The 19,698-nt window shown below is 37.8% G+C and overlaps 2 protein-coding genes across 5 annotated transcripts; one reads left to right on the top strand and one right to left on the bottom strand.

Annotated features, from left to right (window-relative positions):
- Positions 1 to 6,908: 6,908 nt before the first annotated feature.
- On the top strand, positions 6,909 to 18,050 carry LOC103449930 (E3 ubiquitin-protein ligase UPL7-like). 4 transcript variants are annotated; one of them, XR_011573831.1, is made up of 15 exons: positions 6,909 to 8,245; positions 8,369 to 8,491; positions 8,719 to 8,962; positions 9,040 to 9,632; positions 10,488 to 11,477; positions 11,564 to 11,898; positions 13,074 to 13,352; positions 13,464 to 13,716; positions 14,208 to 14,378; positions 14,481 to 14,559; positions 15,328 to 15,435; positions 15,869 to 15,985; positions 16,073 to 16,162; positions 16,334 to 16,418; positions 17,676 to 18,050. XR_011573831.1 is itself a non-coding variant. In XM_029090729.2 (15 exons), exons 1-14 carry the CDS (start codon positions 8,222 to 8,224, stop codon positions 16,415 to 16,417), a joined length of 3,504 nt encoding a protein of 1,167 aa, XP_028946562.2. In that variant the 5' UTR covers positions 6,909 to 8,221; the 3' UTR covers position 16,418; positions 17,676 to 18,050. The 4 variants fall into 4 exon arrangements, 1 of the variants encoding a protein (XP_028946562.2); XR_011573832.1 differs by having other exon boundaries at positions 13,464 to 13,706; positions 14,481 to 14,573; XR_011573830.1 differs by having other exon boundaries at positions 14,481 to 14,573; positions 16,334 to 16,510; positions 17,676 to 17,814.
- Positions 16,916 to 19,225, bottom strand: LOC103449931 (GDSL esterase/lipase At5g03820-like). The gene is made up of 5 exons (XM_008389257.4): positions 18,813 to 19,225; positions 18,606 to 18,736; positions 18,305 to 18,535; positions 17,664 to 17,919; positions 16,916 to 17,269 (listed from the first exon to the last, which is right to left on the bottom strand). Exons 1-5 carry the CDS (start codon positions 19,051 to 19,053, stop codon positions 17,076 to 17,078), a joined length of 1,053 nt encoding a protein of 350 aa, XP_008387479.3. The 5' UTR covers positions 19,054 to 19,225; the 3' UTR covers positions 16,916 to 17,075.
- Between the last annotated feature and the right edge of the window lie 473 nt (positions 19,226 to 19,698).

Genomic DNA, 19,698 nt, shown 5'->3' on the forward strand with positions numbered 1-19,698 from the left:
GTCAATCTTCTTTTCCAGATTTGTCCGCATTTGTCACATGCAACCTCTGCACTCGACGGAGCTCAGAACTCAAAGAGGCGAGCTTAGAAATCGGAGAAGCATCTGCTTTTCCAGACGTGTCAGCATCTGTCACATGCACACTCAGCTTTGCGGAAATCACGGGCAGTTTGTCTAAGCGCCGATTCCAGATATTGAAGAGGCACTTGCTTTTCCAGACGTGTCAGCGCCTGTCACATGCACACTCAGCTTTGCAGAAATCATAGGCAGTTTGTCGAAGCGCCGATTCCAGATATCGAAGAGGCACTTGCTTTTCCAAACGTGTCAGTGCCTGTCACATACACACTCAGCCTTGCGAAAATTACGGGCAATTTGTCGAAGATTTCTTGTGAAGTAGAAGGCACGTAAAGTTTACTGTTAAATCATCCAACGGTTGCCGACAAGAGTGAAAGAATAGTACCGGTTATTAATTTCTATAAATGCCAACCTTCACCCTCCATTGCAAGGCAGACATACATAACCTTTCTTCATCTCCGAGAATGCCTTCCCAATGAAGCCTCTCGAGTCACTCAGTGTTCCTTATTCCTTGGGGTACCTTTGCAAACAACTCATCTAAAGCAAAAGTATTTCATATCATGAAGGTTGAAAGCAAGATTATCTCATATCATGCTTTCTCCCTGTCATTCTCCTTGTCGTTGTTTTCATTTGAGGGGACAAGGAGAAAGAGAGCAATTAGCCAGCACTTGGTATCAATCTTCCGATCTGGAACCGACTGCCTGATACCCCTTCCTGATTCCTTACCTAGCCTTGCTCTCGAGTACTCATCTTCAACATCTTATGCTTCATCTTCGTCTACCACATCTGCTTGGGAACAGATAAAGGAAGTGAAAATGATACCTCGAAGCATGTGGAGACAATGTGCTAATTCATCCTCAGCTAGGAATAAGGAAAAAGAAAGCAAATGGTGGGCACTTGGAAAGATTGAAGAAAGAAACAGACTATCACCTTTACCTCGTGCCTGCTTGCCGTGCAGAAGAAACAAGCAGAAAAGAATGCAGACTACACAATCAAATCAACCCAGCAGAAGGAGTCTGATTTGAAACCAAGGAACTCTGATATTTCTCGCTCAGAATTCCAAACTAGTTCGAGATAAAAGCTGTGGAAATTCGCCAAGATCATCTATCTCCAAAACCAAATTTGCGTTCTTAAACTCTATTTTGTCTGGTTTTTACTTTACCATACTTGTCATGTTTATTTGTTGTTAGTTTGTTTGCTTGTTTTTTGTGTGAGTTTATGCTTGAAACATTGAGGACAATGTTTGATTTAAGTGGGGGGGGGTAACCAAGTTGTTTTGCATGAAATTCGTATGAGTTTATCACCCATTACTTCTAGTGTTGTTCCTTACTGTTTTTAAGCTATTTTGGAGTGTTTTAGTGTGTTTTGACATAAAAATCCGAAAATCTCACAAAAATTTGAAAAAAAAATTGTTTTGAAAAACCCAAAAAGAGTTGTTTTTGTGTGTTTATTTGTGTCTTAGGGTACCTTCCAACACAATGATTAGGATTTGGTTTTTAATTACATGACTGTTAAAGAAAGTTATAAACATGGATGAAAATTGATTTACTCTTTGGTGTATGCTTGGTTGTGGTTATAATTTATGAATTCACCTGCAATCATAAAGGAAAAATCAGTTTTTGTAACATGCTTGAAGGAAGGAACTCAAATGAACGCTACAACCTTGTGAGACTTGAGCCTAAACGTTTATTTGGAGAGTTAATAATCTGTGCATCATTGTTTTCTAAAGTCGTTGCATGATCTCATTATTCTTTGCTTGGTTGCTACTTAGAAGGCATTTCATCATTTAGTTCCAAATGCTAGAACTCATGCCTATTTCATTCAAAGCATGCTATTGATTTGCATAACACATATTCAAGATGAAGTTGTGTAGTGACCACCAAAGCCAAATTGTCGTGCCCCTATTTCATTATGTGTTTAAGTTTAACCCCGTTGAGCCTTGTTAAGCCTATGTTCTTTGTTAACCCACACTATCCTTACCTAGCCTAGTTTTAGGATCATTCATACCCTTGTTCTTGAAGCATAGTAAAGCATGACCTAAAATGAACTCTTTTTTTATCAATGTATTGCAGAAAGCAAGTGTGGGGGGAAGTGATTCTTGTGTGTGTATGTGCCAAAGTCCTTAATAAGGCACGGGTAGAGAAAAGAAAAAAAAAGTATGAAAAAAAGCTCTAAAGTGTTGTTTGTTAAAAAAAGGTCCAAAACATTGAATTCGGCCCTAAGTGTTGCATGAATCTTCCCTTTGTATGTAAAAGTTGATTCTACATTCTAAAGTGAATTCCAAGTGTCTATTTCATTGCTTTGCTTGCTATCGCTTTAAGAACGTTTGTTATTCCTATCCTTTCTTTGTTAGCCATTACCTCCAAGCCCTGTTACAACCCTTGACTTCAATCTTGAGTGTTGTGCGTTTCAATTTATGGAGTTCGAAATTGGTATGAGCATATGGTGTCACTGGTTCTCGCATCTAAGTAGTAGCATACCATTCATGAGGTCATATCTAAACATGCTTAATAACTCCAGAAAATTGCTTCCTTTGTTATAACATATGCCAGTCCCAGTCTCTAGTGTAGGGTGTGTAGTCAGAAAATGTGTGTGAAAATAGAGAGTATCTTGTAAGGAATTGAGCAAATTCTCTAAGGCATGTTACTACATTCAAAACATTGTTTTAATTGGTTAATTGTGAACTAGTAAGTAATGACTGTGATTAAGTTTGTGCTCAAGTGTGAAGATAACCAAAATCTGTGTGTGTTTTAATGATGATTTTTAACATGTCATGTGCATTGGAAATCCCTGAGGCAAATGTTGGAAGGTTACATTGTGTTTTGTTTGTTTTGTTTCGTTTTGTTTCTTTTGTTTTGCTCGAGGACTAGCAAAAGCTAAGTGTGGGGGAATTTGATAGGAGCATATTTATGCAACTTAGTTAGCTTGTTTCTTGGCATTTACTTAGTTTAATTCTAGTTATTTTAGTACTTTAAGCTATTTTCGTGTGTTTGTAGGTTCAAATAACAAAGTTAGCAACAAAGTGCTATTTGGAGCATTTTGGAGCATTTTTGGGCCAAGATTGGATAGTGCAAGCATAGAGACATGAGGATGGACGTTTTTGAAGATTTGAAGGCTAGATATCAGCATGTGTGTGTGCAAGTGTGTTGACCTACAACTACAAACATTCATCCACTACACCCATTACATCCACACATTACCAAACATCCATCCACTACACCCATTACATCCACTCATCCATTACATCCACTCATTACCAAACACTCACCCATTACATCCACTCATTACCAAACATTCACCCACTACACCCATTACATCCACTCATTACCACAACATACACCACTACCACCTTAATTAGATGGTGGTCATCTCCCTAGCCTATAAATACATCCACCCTTCACCATAACAAGGGAGAGGAGATCTATCCAAAGACACATTCACACGGACAGTTTAGGGAAAAGGGAGGAAGACACATTCTGCCGTAAGGCAGAGTTTTTTCTTCTTAACCATTCTACACATTCCCACAATAAAAACACAATTTCATACACCTTCATTTCCCTTTCCTTGCCGTGACCTCCATCCAACCTAAACACATTCAGCCATTCCCTTCCATATATCTATACGCATCCATCAAACCACACCTTGTGCCACAACAAAGAGAAGAATGAGGACCCTTGGACGTGCTTGCCATTCAATTTACTTATCCATTTGAATTAAAACTGATTTGTGTATGTTGGTTGAGAGTGCACGCTTAATTTTCATGCATAAATTTGATGCTAGGATATAAGGGAGTTTCACCTAATCGTTATGAACTTATATTCACAAGTAGTGAAGGTTGCTCGTCACAACTGTGTTAAGTAAATTCTTGGCATAAGTTTCATGCAATTCATAGTTACAAGTGTCTCGTCAATGCTTATGATTTTCATAGAACTTAATGATTCTTGCTTGTATCTCTATTATGCAATTCATGTAGGGAACCTATGGGGAATGCTTTGGATTGTTGTATGCAATCATCCAATTCAATGAAATTAGGAAAATCTGAAGGTTAATTATTGCAATTCACAGTTAATCTGGGGCGTTGAGAATTCGTAGTTTATTGAAAAGCAACTGGAAATCGTTTTGTTTGCAAGTGTGTCATGTGTGGAGAATAACCTCCTAGCTAGCCTTCCATCCATTCAATTTACTCAAATTCTTGCAGATTTCATTAGTTCTTTAATTTACTTGTTTTGTTTTCAAATTCATCAAAACCAAAACCCCTTTTACCTTGTTGAGTCATATTAGTTAGAAACTGATTTAGTTTGTGCTTTTAAGTATTTCGAACCAAGTTGAAACCAAAATTCGTCCAAAAGTGTGTTTAGAGTCCAAATTTGGCCAGTTTGTGTTTTTAGGCAGATTTGAGTGTTTTTAGCTTGTTTTGAGTTCTTTGAGTTTGTTTTGAATTTTGAGTCTAGTTTAGTGTTTTTAACTTTGTTTATATGTTTTTAAGTCAGTTTATAGGTTATTAGCAAGCCCTCCTAATCCCCGGTCCAGAACGATACCTACTTACATTCTTTACTACAATTGATACAAGAGGGTTTAATTTATGTGTTAAGTAAAAATTCGCATCAGCCATCATGTTTGTTTATGGAGTGGCTGGTACAATCATCCACTAAAGTAAATGAGACATAATATTTACGAGGTTTGGTAAGTGTGCCTACGTCCTCAGGGCAATGGCAATATTCTCTCGCAATATCAAACTGAAATTACAAAGCAATGAAAATAATAGATTGTGTATTTTCTTCTTTTGTAACATTTGTGAGCTAATAGGCCATTTATATAGGAAAACATATAGTTCCCTGCTAAGGCCAAGAAATGTGAAAGTAGCACACGAGACTAGCATCACACCTTCAACATTTGTGGGTTAACAAAAAGTAGTGGGATGGTGCCTATTTCTCCATGTGGGTCATCTTTTTTTTTTAACAAGCAATATTATCTACACTAAAGAGGTGCAGGAGTGGGCTAAGCCTCATAATGGCCTACCAATAATGTGGTTCAAATTCGCTTTTGGCAAGAATCGAACCTAAGACCTCTCACTTACAAGTGAAGATGAATACCACTAGATCGTACTACTGATTGGCTCATTCATTTTTATAACATCTTTTAGGATATTTCTTAATAATAAATTGGCTAAATAGGATGAATTGTCCCTGTGGTTATAGAGTATTCGGAAAGTAACTCTTGTGGTAGAAAAATTAGGATTTAAACATTCGTGGTGAAGAATGTTAGAAAATTTAACCCAAAAGTTAGATTTTTGTCAAATCTTAGTTAAAATGTAGGAATAAAAATGTCCAACAACTCTTTATTTTTGTTACCCTTTCTTCTCTTCTCCTTTCTCTCTTTTTGTGTACCTCCACGGCTCCCTTACAAAATAACATGGCATTGGGCTCATCTGATGCATCTCCCAGGGTTGAAGACTCAAGGAAACAGCTTTTGGGTCCATTAAATTCGGGTTTTGAATTCAAAGCAAACGGTTCGAGTTTAAATTCCACTTTGGTAGGGCAACTTGTGGGAGTTATTGCAAATACACCTGAATATGAACAAAAATAGAATGGAGAAACCGATAAAAGAAAAGTTTAGGAACTTTGGTGGTGTAAGATTTGTAGCACTATCTTTTTGTTTTGCTGAATCAGAGTGATTTTATTTTTAGCTAAAAGAAATGTTTAGTTGAGTTCCACAATGGAGGTATTGTGTTTGTTATGATAAAAATGCGATGGTTGAAAGTGACAAGATGAGGAATGGGAATAGAGATGCACTCATATCTTTGAGGAAGATACCTCGGACGACCAAAACTAGTGTTCTATCTATTTTTGAGTCAATAATGGAGATTGGGGGCTACAATCAAGACCTCTGGTGAAGGAGGTATGCCATACCTGTGGCAACCATGACTCAAATGAGCGCACTTGGCGAGCCGTGAAGGTACACAGAGAGAAAGAGGAAGAGAGAAGAAAGGTTAACACAAAGAAAGAGTGATTCAACATTTTTATCCCTACATCTAATTGAGATTTGACAGAAATCTAACTTTTGGGTTAAATTTGCTAATATTATTCACCAGAGGGTTTAAATCATGATTTTTTTTTACAAAAGGGGTTACTTTTCGAATACTCTAAAGACCAAAGAGATCATTAAACCAATTTGGCCTAATAAATTCTTTAAGTTTGACTTTTGAGTTTAGCTGTTTTGCAACATCTTAACCTTAGGATTTACTCGCGCCTTGGTGCGTGTGGGATAAAAACGAAAGTGCACGACTTGATAAAAAATGAAGGGTTTTTGTGACAAATGGTCTTTGAAATTGACTCACCTCATCAAGATGATCCATAAATTTGAAAATCAATCAATATAGTGCTTGAAAATGGGTGTTACAAATCAATATGGTCATTCCGTTAAAAATTTGTCAAAAAATTTGTTGTGTGCTGATTTGGCAGATAACTTGGTTCCACAAGTCTAATTAAATATTTTTATTTGAATGAAAAATATTTAAAAAATTAAAAAATTATTTTATATAATTAAAAACTTGAAAAAAAATAGGGAAGACGATGTTCTTTCTTCCCACCCCAGCTGTCGCACATAAAGGGGAGATGTCATTTCCCTCTATAAACCATAAGGATGCGTTTGTTGCATCGGACTATCTCAAACTAAATTAGCTTCAGGGACTAAGCTAGACTGGCTTAGACTAGACTAACTTGGACTAACTTAGTGAAGCGTTTGTGACAGTGTCGGACTAAAAACAAGATAATTAATAAATTCTAATATTATATTATTTAATCCCTTTTTATTAATATTTTATTATTAATTATCTCTTTTTTTTTTGTCTGAAAACTTTCATCTTCAAAAACCAATTACACAATTTGAGATCAGATCAAAACAACTCCAATTCCACAATTGCAGAGTATCCCATCGTCGAAATAGTGTCTCAAAACCAACTCCAATTCCGCAAATCAAAGCCTCTCAGGCTGCTGCCTCTATCTTCTTCGCCAATCCCAATGTCCTTGCATCTTAGGCGGTGACCCCAAGCCGCTTCGCCGTCGTGGACACCGGCATTCTTGGCTTTTCAGATTCCTCCATTGCAATCATGTTCCTCACCCACTAATGGGTTCACAAAGATCTCATGATTTGGGTTTCAATGAAACCCTCTGCGGTGATATGTGCCCACGACAGTCAGAGGCGGTAGAGGTTATGGGTCTTGTCAGATGAGGAATAAGTGGAAGATTTGTAGAGAAGGCAGACGAAAGACGGGGCTCTGGGACTTAGACGAGGAGAAGACAATAGAGAAGGAGACGGTCTTAGCAATCCGGTTGAAATTGGGGATCTTTGTTAAGAACACCTAGCGAAGTATATAATCCGAGCGAGTCCGACCTAAGCTCATTAAACATGATCCTTGTCCAGACCAAACAAGGGACTACACTAACAATGAGTCTAGTCCAGTCCAGTCCAGTCCCTCTAATCCAGTCAAACATACACACCCTAAAGTTCCTAATGAACGGCATATAATCGTCTCCCGAGAGTCCTCCGCTGGTACCCAAATGCCTCCCACGTCGATCTCACGCTCTGCCCGCGAGTCCTGGACGCCTCCCTCGCCGCCGTTCAAATGCCTGCAAGTTGAGCCTCCTTTCGATAGATCTTTCGCGGTCGAATTGCTTTTACGGAACTGGGTTACTGTGTTTGGCTGCCAATTGCTAGAATCTGGTGGAGATCAACTTGTCGAACGCCACCGAGCTCAGAGACTCCGCGGCCGCGGCTCTGGCTGAGGCGAAGAACATTCAAATGCCTGCAATTCATCTTCGTTATTCTTTTTTCTTTTTTTAGCTTCTAATTATACAAAAAGAAAAATTGTTTTTTATTAATTAAATATTTTTAATTCTTATATCAATATTTAATAAGATTTATAAGAGGAGTAATGTGACACGTTAGCACGTTGATTTGCGACATTCAATTTTAATTTCAGGAGCATGTTGGCCCATTTCAGAGATAAAAACCCAAAACCGAACAAAACAAAGGGAAAACCAGAGTTTGAGGAAACGGTCACGAAATATCATCGTCGAAGAGAACTAGAGAAGCGAAAGAGATCGAAGAAAAAGCTCGATTGCAGGATTGCCGAGCTCCGACGACTTCCATGGACAAGCGAGGCAAACATCAGGTACTACAAATTGCTTATTCGACCGCACAATTCATTTTCTTTTTGTCCAATCAATCGAAACTTGCGATTACATTTCTCAGAAATTTGAAAATTTTGATTCGAAATGGCGATCGGATTGCTCAGGTTTCGTTGAGAGGAGCGAGCGCCAAGGAGATTACCAGAGACGCGCTTCTCGAGAAGGTCTCTCAGGAACGAGAGCTCCGTCAGTACGCCCGACGGGCCACGGTTGCTGCGCTCTTCATTCAGGTGTTTGCTTTTCTTTTTTTCATTAGTTTTCAAAAAAATTTCCGCTTTTTCATTTATAAAATTTGAAACTTCTGCATTTTGGTGTTGATTTTTGGCTAAAGTAAGCGAATTTTTTATGTGGGCAAGAATTGAAGTTCTAAAAAAATGAAAAACAAATTAGAGTTTAGATTCTGTTGTGGAGGGCATATAAGGGTTTTTCTTGTTCATATTTAATTTTGTGTTTTCAGAGAGAGTGGAGGCGCTACAGGGCCGTGAAGATGGCCGCGTTGGAGGTTCGAGGAGAGTGGGAGAAAGTGGTGGAACAGTATGCTGAGTTAGCCTTCACTGCAACATGGATTTCCAGCAATGTAGTGAGGCCTTTTCTTTTCTTTATTACTTGTTTATCTACTTGGCATAGCAACATTCAAACTACAGAAATGTGCTCTATGAAGACCTGCTTTCAGATTCTACTGGAAAGCGTGAATTCTACTGGTATGCTTCTTTTTTACAGTTGACTAGTTTTCTCTGTGTGTTTTAGCTGTTGGGTTGATTTCATTTTTCATGTGTAGATTCAAAGAAGAACTTTTGTTCATTGGCAATCGGCACTCTTGAAGAGAGTAGAATCTGGAGTTATCAGTCAAGGAAGCTGATTTCTCTCTGCATGTTTGTTCTTTCTAAGTGTGACACGTCCCGTGCACGGGATCAAGTTATTGTTGCTCTCACCTCCTTAGCAATGCGTTTTGTTGTTGTCTTAACTGATTTCAAAGGATGGAAGAGCGTTGCTGAGCATGACTGCCAGAGTGCAGATGCGGCAGTGAAGTATTTAGTTCGATTTATGGGGACTGGTGAAAGTGGTCTTTACCTATCTATTAGAAGATACATTAGTACATTGGATGCTCCTGGATTTTCACGGATAAGCAGTAACATACAAAGAGATGATAGTTTTCTGATTACAGCAAGTACAATAACTTTAGCTCTCAGGCCATTTCATCTAGCAAAGTTTGATTCAGATGGCCCTGGCTCATTGGATGTCCATTATGTTGCCGAGAAGTACTGCGTGTTTCTACTTACAATTCCTTGTCTTACCCAACGCCTTCCAGCTGTGCTTATATCTGCTATGAGGCACAAGTCCATTCTCTCACCTTGTTTCCAGACATTACTGGTAAGGCTCATTAAATTTGAACCTACTAAGTGCAAATTCATTTTTAGTAAGGTATTTCCTTTAATATACACTCTCATTAGAATATGTCTATCATTAGAATATGTCTGTGTAGATTTATCAGTGGTTATGATAACCCTTCTTTTGGATATGAAGAGCCAACTTGCTTGTAGGAATCTATATATAACTAGTGAGCAACGGTTGCATAATTCCAATCTTAATCTGGCATTTCATGTTGAAATCGTAGCTATCTCTTTTCCATGTAAAAGGGATCTATTCCAACCAATACGTCGAATTGATGCCAATTTAGTATGAGCGGGCTAGTTTAGGGAAAAGTAAAAAAATTAATCTTATTAAGATTTTGGGAATAGCATATCTCTTCTTCTGAAAACAATACATGCTTTATCAAACAATTATATTGGATGGGGAATTAATTTTATTAATGGTTCAATACTTTGTGACACTTATTAATAGGTAAATGTGAACATATTGTGGAAGGTACCTTGCAGTTGCTAGTAACAATGACTCCGAACATTACTACATAGGAGACAACCTTTTTCATATATTTGATTTTGACATTCTCAACTTGGGTAATCCGTGAGCAGATTCATTATTAAGTATGTATGATATTGGTTCTGTATTTTGTTCATTCTTCATAAATTGCATGCATCCCTCTATATGTCTTTCTATCTATGTTATGTGAATTTTCAAAAATTTTGTCATCGTATTTGGGGTTATAATCGCACATAAGTGATTAAAACCTAAGTTCCTTCCTTTTTTGTTTCCTTTTAAATATAACTTCTCAGTCCTGTAATTCCGACATGTGGGACCTGATCAAACTTGTTCAGGTGATGGCAGATTTTGAAAGACAAAATACTAAAGGAGATGTTAGATGTGGATCAATCAAAGGTTCATTTTCTTCCGAAGGTGATTCCCCCAGTTGGTTGGGCTCTTGCAAACATTATATGCCTAGCAACAGTGACAGAGAGTGATTCCGTTGATCCTGGAGGGTTCAATCAAGATTTGGACTCTGTCTCATATGTCTGTGCTGTTAACACTCTTGCAGAAACCTTATTGTCTATGCTTGAGAATGTTGACTGTGTCAAGGATAAGCAGGCTCTCCAAAGTGATGTTGAAACCCATGAGAAGCCCAATACAGTTTTATGTGAGGGTGAGACGGGTTCCTTTAAGATGTACTTGGATATGTTTAGGCCTATTTCCCAGCAGTGGCATCTTACAGATCTCTTGGCAACAATGAATAAAGTTGGTGATATTCAAGGGTCTGAGACTCTGACACCAAAAAAAATTGAACGTTTAGGGAAGTTGGAACTGCTAGATATTGTGCATTTATATTCTTACATGCTCAGAATATTTTCATTCTTGAACCCCACAGTTGGGTCTTTTCCTGTCCTTAACATGCTCTCTTTTACTCCTGGGTTTCTTGTGAATCTGTGGAGAGCCTTGGAAACTTACCTTTTTCCTGGGGATGGTCACACTGCTCCTGAGCATTATGATTGTATCACTAAAAAGTCTGGTGGTGTAAAAAAAGATGAGGCTTTTGAGAGAAAACTAAAACACACCAACAATGATGGAGTTAATAAGTGGGTCACTGTTCTTCATAAAATTACTGGCAAGTCGCAAGCAGGCATTGATAATACAAATTTGAGTGATAGTCAACCTAATCCTAGATCTGTTCATGAGGATTCTTCTGATGTTTGGGATATAGAACCTGTGAGGCATGGCCCTCAAGGTATTTCAAGAGACATGTCATGTATGCTTTATCTTTTCTGTGCAAGTTATTCGCACCTGCTTTTGATTCTTGATGATATAGAGTTTTATGAGAAACAGGTAAATACTTTAAGGTTTTTCTAATTTTCTATGTTTTCACTGATTTCTTGGATTAGTCAATTCTAATCATTTGAGCATTTCAATAGGTGCCATTCACACTGGAGCAACAACGGAAAATTGCATCTGTTCTCAATGCATTAGTTTATAACGGATTTTCTCAAACTATTGGACAGCAGGATAGACCCCTTATGGAATCTGCAATCAGATGCTTGCATTTAATGTATGAAAGGGATTGCAGGCACCAGTTCTGCCCCTCTGTTTTGTGGCTTGCACCTGCTAGAAAGAACCGCCCTCCAATTGCTGTAGCTGCCAGAACTCATGAAGTTTTCTCAACAAATGTAGGATCAGATGATGCCCCAGTCATTCCAAGTATAGGCTCTGTTATAACTACAACTCCACATGTATTTCCATTTGAAGAAAGGTATGGAAATAATTGACAAACCGAAAACTCAATTGATTGCATAGTTCAAGTTGTTTCTTCTGTATTGTAGGGCTATTTGTTTACTTTCTTAACTTTGGAGAAGCCTGGGGGGGGGGGGGACAAATAAGCAGTGGTGGATATAGGTCCTCATGGAATCCCATTTTTTTTTTTTTTCAATTTTTCTAAGTGAGCCATTTTGTTGAGCACTTGACAAACCCATAACAAATTGTGTGCTTAGCGTACATCCCCAACCTTTGTGCCGTATTAATTGTATATTTAGGTCAATATTGTTATAGTGAACAAAGAGATAAATCATGTGTATAGGATCGGCAGGTCAAGTTTATAAGACATGGGAGGAGGGAGGGTTAGTGGGCCTTTTATTATTTTATTATTTTAAGAAAAATGACTAATTTTAAATTTTTTCAAAATGGTGTCGTTTCCTTGAAAACTTAGACTTTTTCTCTGTTTCTTCATCATGAGACATGAGCTGCCATAACCAGCTTTGCAACTAATTAAACTTTTGTGTTATATTCGCCTCCTGGTGGGTTTGGATGAGGAACGAATGATAGAGTTGGTGGTGTTGAGTTGATTATTATTCGCCATAGTCCGATTCGACTTTGTATCGTGTGACAAAAGGTGGCTACGATTTAAGCAGGACCCTGATTCTTGCTCAGATCGACTACCATTTTTTTAGGCCACAAAATTTTTTTTTTTTTTTTGGGGGGGGTGGGGGGCTGTGGGGGCCCTGGTCATATGCCTTGGGGTTGAACAGGTTTGTCAACTTCAATGTTTGGTTTCTATATGTTTGCAAGTGAGAGTGCGGAAGTTCTTCAATGCAATATGCATATGTGGCTTCTCTGGCTTGTGAGGTTGAGTGAGCACTGGTAGGTGGGTGGGTTGGTAGGTCTTGTTCAACTCCGATTCTTCATTGTCCATATGATTCTTCTCTGGCTTGTGAGGTTGAGTGAGCACTGGTAGGTGGGTGGGTTGGTAGGTCTTGTTCAACTCCGATTCTTCATTGTCCATATGATTCTTCACTGCCTTTAACAATATCGAATTATGTTCCTCACTACCAACTTTTTTAGTTTAAACTTTGACATTATTATTTGAACTTTGGTTTCGAAAATCTTAAAGATGTCTGCTCTGATTTATTCTATACTTTATTATCCTGGCAGAGTTGAGATGTTTAGAGAGTTTATCAAGATGGACAAAGCCTCCAGAAAAATGGCTGGTGACGTTGCTGGACCTGGTTCACGATCAGTTGAGATAGTAGTTCGCCGTGGTCATATTGTTGAAGATGGATTTCAGCAATTAAATTCCCTGGGTTCAAGGTTAAAGTCATCAATCCATGTTTCATTTGTCAGTGAATGTGGCCTTCCGGAGGCTGGCCTGGACTATGGTGGATTATCTAAAGAGTTTTTGACAGATATATCAAAAGCAGCCTTTGCTCCTGAGTAAGTTTCAGAGTTTAAATAGATAATAATCTATCACGAATTTGGCTTTCTTACGTGGTAGCGGCGTTTTTTTTTAAGTCAATTTTCTAAGTTCACCTTTCCGATTATCAGTTATGGGCTATTTTCCCAAACCTCAACATCAGACCGACTTCTAATGCCTAATGCGTCCGCAAGGTTCCTAGAGAATGGTATCCAGATGATTGAATTCCTTGGAAGAGTTGTTGGCAAAGCTCTTTATGAAGGAATTTTGCTAGACTACTCCTTTTCACATGTTTTTGTACAAAAGCTGTTAGGTCGGTATAGCTTTCTTGATGAACTATCAACACTGGATCCAGAGCTTTACAAGAATCTCATGTATGTGAAGGTAAACATTGTATTTGTTTGTTTTGTCTTTGTCTCCCTTCTCATTTACTTTCTCAACCATTGGTCAATATTTTGAGGATCATGCAACTAAATTGAATTGATGTACGAAGTTTTAAGATAACATGGTAAGACTCTTCAGGATTTACCAGACGTTTTAAGAGTAAAACTTGGATGAGAAAGTAAGGAACTAATGTGCCTTGCTCCTTAAGGGGCTATATAACACCCAACAAAAGAAAGGCTATATGATGCCAAGACCACTTAATGTAAACTTCATAGGGTCCGTATGGTGGCATTGCTACCTAAACTCTTTGAAATAAGGTGAGTTTGGTTGCTTTGTCTGAAATATTTGAGATAAATATATTGGTTCATGTCCAGCTTTAGGTATCTGGAAGTTTCCATTCCGAATTAAGTTTGTCTTACATGTATTGAAATGCTTTGTCGCGTATTTCATCTCTTGAAAGATTTTGATCCTTACTTGTGTGGTTATTGCAGCACTATGATGGTGACGTGGAGGAACTCTGTCTTGATTTTACAGTAACTGAAGAATCATTTGGGAAACGGCATGTCATTGAGCTTAAGCCTGGTGGAAAGGATACTACTGTGACAAACAAGAACAAAATGCAATACATTCATGCAATTGCTGATTATAAGCTTAACCGACAGGTTTGTATTTCATTCCGGTTCAACTAAGGAAAAGATATTGTTTTTGAATAATTTACTATTACTGGTGAGAAAAAATTACCTTGTTTCAATGTTGAACTGCAGATATTTCCTTTTTCAAATGCATTCTATAGAGGGTTAGCTGATCTCATATCACCATCCTGGCTAAAATTGTTTAATGCAGGTGAATTTAATCAGGTAACTCCCTCAGTGTATGGGTTTGCTTGTAATTCTAGTGAATGTGAATGTATGACTGCTGGGTGCATTTCTCTATGATTGTACTCATATAAAATATGTTTCACTTGTAACCTAATGTGCCAATTAGTCTTATGCTCAATATATTGATCATCTTAAAACGTGTAAGTTTAAGTAGTCCCTTTTTTTTATTCCAAAAGTAGAAAAGTAAAACCATAAAAATGGACTATCATTTTTTGTACTTTGTTCTGTCTTTGGTTTATATCTGGCTGATAATGTGATAATTTGGAAAAAAATATCAATATGAATGGCTTTAAAAAGGGTAGTAGAATTGTTCCTCACTTGCAGCGAATTTGAAGGGGAAAACCAGAGTTTTATTTGTTGATCAATGTTGGAAGGGGGGTCGAACTTGTGACCTCTTCCAACGTTGGGAAGAGAAGCCATTAACCAAGAGCTATTTGGCAAGAAGAAAAATGTTGAAATCTGACAATAGGGACCACTGGAATTAAAATATAATAGTCACTTTAACTAAAGGATCCCTCTGTAGAGTTATTCTATCCCCAGATTTTCTGGGTGGGAAATAATTATAAGTTTTCTATCTTGATTTTACCATTAAAATATGTTCATAATGGCAGTGTAACTGGTCATTACGGTCCAGTATTAAGTCCTCAAATTCACATTTCCTTTAAGATTGCTGAACTTTCATGCACATGAGTTCAGTTGGTGTCAAATACTGATCTATAATTACTTTATGCAGTTGCTTTCAGGTGGAAACCATGACATTGATGTGGATGATTTAAGGAAGAACACAAGGTACACTGGTGGTTACTCTGACGGGAGCCGAACGATTAAAATTTTTTGGGAGGTATTGACTCATCTTTTGAGGTTGAATGAGCCTATATAAATTCGTGGAATTAGGTTTCCTTGTTTTAAGAACTTACACTAGTGGTTTCTCCAAAATGGTTCTTGTAAAATACATGTTCCCTTTTGTTTTGAATGAATCAATATGGAGTTCTGTATTTGTGGCCTATTATTTGTTACACATTCAAGACCCCATATGCTCATATAAACTTATTATGCTGTCTCTCTCTTCCCAACATCTCAGTGCTGGTTCATGTCTCACTATCAGAAAAGAAGCAAGTTAACTTTCATCATTATCTGATTTTTGAATGAACAGTCATATTATTCGTTTTTCATAATTGAAGGTGGTATTTGTTGTTTAATAAGTGCCCATTTGTTATTTGAGATGCCTACAATCCTTTTATGTTTTATTGAGTTTCTTCATACCATTACCACAGGTAATGAAAGGTTTTGAACCTAAAGAACGTTGTATGCTTCTAAAATTCGTCACCAGTTGTTCTCGAGCTCCATTACTTGGATTCAAGCACCTGCAACCTACTTTTACAATCCATAAGGTATCTTAATTGATCTTACATCTACATATATGTATGAGTATATACAATCAATTTATCAAACTTCCTCAAGAATTTGGTCTTATATAGGTTGCATGTGATATCCCTGTCTGGGATACAATGAGAGGACATGATGTTGAGCGGCTTCCATCAGCCTCAACTTGCTATAATACTCTGAAGGTACAATAAGGGAGAAATACCCCCTATCCCTTCTAATTTATCAATAACATTACAAAGGACGGGGTTCAGAAATGCTACTAGACTGCAACGTATATCTGTGGGCTCATTATGCTCTCTTTTTTTCCAGCTACAAATAACACTTATTTTTTTCATCCTATGTGATGCCTACAGCTTCCAACTTACAAACGTCCAAGCACTTTGAGAGACAAACTTCTATATGCAATCAGTTCCAATGCAGGATTTGAACTTTCCTAAGGTCTCAGCTAATACCTTTTTCTTCTTGCCTTACTGAACCTTAATCCTATCTTGTACCAACAGTATTTCTCACCAGTTACATACTGAACTCAGGTGAATTTTGATTTTCCTTGATTGTACGGATTTTTAAAGGCATAAAATATTACATATAGGTCATACCCATCTTGGCAGAGAATAACCCATAACCTCATATTCTTGTCCAGATTAGTCATTCCAGAGAATCCAGACAGAAGATAGAAGATATTAGAAACGGAAGAGAAATACTTTAAATTATCTGATAAGATGATAACTACACCCAATGATTGCCTTATAAGTTTTCATTTTTCCTTTTCATGTATAAAAAGGTTTGGCAAATCATTGAGTAAGCATCAGTTATGTAGCTTCAGGTTCATGCACGGGATTTACCTTCACTAACTTAGAACCTGTTTACAGTTTACAGAACTGCTTCACGATCTTATTAACACTAGGGATCTAAACACATGAACTTTCATAGTGAGAACATCGAGTGGCATTCTTACATGAATAGCAAAGCAACTTCACATTATGAGGAAACTAAATTCCTGAACTAAAGCCACTAAGTACCAATATATTATCATATTACATTATATAAGATAAAAAGAGTGCAGTAGTATTAGATTATGCCACTTTGGAAATAGATTCAAGATATGAGGTCAAAACCCTGTTGAAGTAGATCTCCAGCTAAGACCTCATTAGCAGCTTCAGAGGGATGGAATCCATCCCAAAACACATAACCAGTCGCATTGGTACATGTTCCTACAGACCTAGAGTTGCAAAGCACAGAGGTCTCTAATATACCTGTTCCACAACAAGCTCTTCTAGACTCAAAGAACCCTGTCACATTACATCACAGAAATATTAGAAAATCACTACGTTTAGCTCAAACAGATTTTTTATTATATTCATGTAGTGGTCTTGCTTTGTGAATGCTGATTGCTGAATGATGGTTTAATGTGTAAGTTAAAGAGGAAATATATTTGTGATAGAGGAAATATATTTTACAAGATGCCAAAGAGGAAGCTGAGAATTTTTCCCTTAATATTTACTATCTAGAACTACTTTTGTTCTTAAGCAACGATTTGGATGGGAGGGGAGAGAACTTTGTATTCAGTAAAATGTCAAAAATTAAACATTAACATCTTTTATTTTCTCTAGATAATGAAATTTTGTAACTAGTATAGTTTTTATTTTGTCGATTGGTTTACTAATCAACCGAGAGGTGCTTTACCATTATCACCAGGATTCATAATCATATCCAGAAGAGGCTGGAAGATATTGAAGACCACAAGCTTGAGGCCTGGAAGCCTATTCTTCAAATCTTGAGATGTGCTGTTTAGCTTATTGTTGAAATAAATGGCATCTTGGTTTAACCTTGGGACACATTCGTTGGTTCCAGAGCCAAACATTGTGATTGCTGCTGGCAAACACCCAATTGGTGGTAAGTTTGTGACTCCAATCCTTCGTGCTCCGAGTGCATACAAATTCTGTCAATGTGCTGCTTATGTCATGAGTGTATTTAAAGAAACAGATAGACTGATGTACAATTTGCTGTATCAAACATATTCACTATTATCATCATGCAAATCTATTTCTATATGATCACTATGCATTTAAATCGGTTCTGTTTCACATACATTTAGGTTTGGTCAGCAAACATCATTCGGTAATGTGATTATTTCTTCTTTTTTCGGGATCATGGACAAGACCAATAACTAGATATAGCAAAGATCTGACCAGGTTTGATACTAATTGTTACGTAAAAATAGTTGAGAGGGATGCAATATGATGTTTTGTTTAGAAAAAGCGCTTTTCCATTTATTTCCAGATAAAGAGAAAGTAAATAGTATATAATCTGAGTTGTGGAGTGACCTGAATGAAAGTGGAGTATGATCTAATGAGAATGTTTGAGAACTGGTCAGGTGAGTAGATTCTAAGAAGGGGATTGATATAGTAGTTTTGAATGAAATCACTGGTCCCTGCGCTTAGAAGGTGGATGGCACCAGAGAATATGGCACTGGTGTTGTTGCTACCCACCATACTCACCACTTCATTCTGATACTGCCTATAGTAATTCAGTTGCCGGGTCAGCGAAAGTGTATTCTGCAAAACCAACAGTGATCAGCATGAGAGAGAGAGGGAGGGAGGAGGGGAGAGAGTTTTTACTGCTTACATATAAGAAAGGTGTGTAATCCAAATAGCCAGAAGCAGCTGATGCAAAGTTGACTCCGGTCAGGAGGTTCTGCCCTTCGGCTTCTGGGCTAAGGTAAGCGGGCGGGTATGAGGTGAATCCTAGATATTCAGCTGTGAAAGGCAGTGCTGAACTAATTATCTTCAAGCAAAAGGGAGGATAAAAAACAGTTGGTAAAAAGTTTTTTACCAGTGAAGTCTGTGGTAAGCTTTCCATTGCAGAATCTTCCAGTTGGTCTATGAGTCACAAAGTCTCTTCCATAAGGAGGGAAGTTTGCCTTGATGGGTGTAGTGAGGTTGTTGTTGTTGCCCACATCAGCAACAGAGTCCCCAAAGATGATAAGAGCAGGAACCAGAGGGTCTGCCCAAGCCGCTGCGAAAACCAGCACAAGAATGCTCAAGAAAGCCAGGAGTTCACTTGAAATCCCCATTTGCTTTTGTATGTTCCAACAGTGAAAAACTCACTGGCCAAACACAGAAGGGATATGGAAGAAAAGGTTGGGTTGAGTGAATGAAAAATGAAGAGGGCAGGTGGGGGGCAATTTAAGGAGAACAAGCAGTACCTACATATCTCGTTTTATGAAAGTTGCTCTCAGGTTTAAAAAGCGGTACAAAGCTGCCATTTTCTGGTAAGTAAACATGTTTAGTGCTTATGATATTTGTCCTATTTGTTAGCCTGTTGCAGTGATAGTGCCATCATTTTGTCCATTTTCTGGGTTTGTTTTGAGGAGGGACAAATGGTTTAGTTAAAGCATTAAAAACTTTAAGAAAGCTTATGGAAAAATATTGGCCTCTTGTAAACTCCTCACGTTGTACATCATTCAGGTGCCGTGATCTGGTTGTATCGATGAATCTCTCTACCTTTTGAGAATCTATCAGTGTCCAGAACAAAAGTTGGTACACCAAGTGTAGTAATACAAGCGGAGGGACAATGAAAAATATATTCTCTCTACTTATACTATGGCAAGTGGTGTAATGACTTGTGTTTCGAGTTTCTTGTCCATTTTTAGCGAAGGGCCTAGTCTTATAGAGATAGCTTCCTCATCAACGCACATGTCCAAACTTACAGTAGCTTT

Source organism: Malus domestica, chromosome 12 (genome assembly GCF_042453785.1).
Source record: "Malus domestica chromosome 12, GDT2T_hap1".
NCBI classification, from domain to species: Eukaryota; Viridiplantae; Streptophyta; class Magnoliopsida; order Rosales; family Rosaceae; genus Malus; species Malus domestica.

What these genes read in the sequence shown, in the direction of transcription:
- LOC103449931 (XM_008389257.4), bottom strand. Translation starts at nt 19,053, where the DNA reads ATGGGGATTTCAAGTGAACTCCTGGCTTTCTTGAGCATTCTTGTGCTG. An exon ending in GCTTACCACAGACTTCACTG is followed by an intron (nt 18,737 to 18,812) that starts GTAAAAAACTTT and finishes TGCCTTTCACAG; the next exon opens with CTGAATATCTAGGATTCACC. An exon ending in ATTACACACCTTTCTTATAT is followed by an intron (nt 18,536 to 18,605) that starts GTAAGCAGTAAA and finishes TTGGTTTTGCAG; the next exon opens with AATACACTTTCGCTGACCCG.
- LOC103449930 (XM_029090729.2), top strand. Translation starts at nt 8,222, where the DNA reads ATGGACAAGCGAGGCAAACATCAG. An exon ending in CTTGTTTCCAGACATTACTG is followed by an intron (nt 9,633 to 10,487) that starts GTAAGGCTCATT and finishes AGGTGATGGCAG; the next exon opens with ATTTTGAAAGACAAAATACT. An exon ending in CGATTAAAATTTTTTGGGAG is followed by an intron (nt 15,436 to 15,868) that starts GTATTGACTCAT and finishes CCATTACCACAG; the next exon opens with GTAATGAAAGGTTTTGAACC.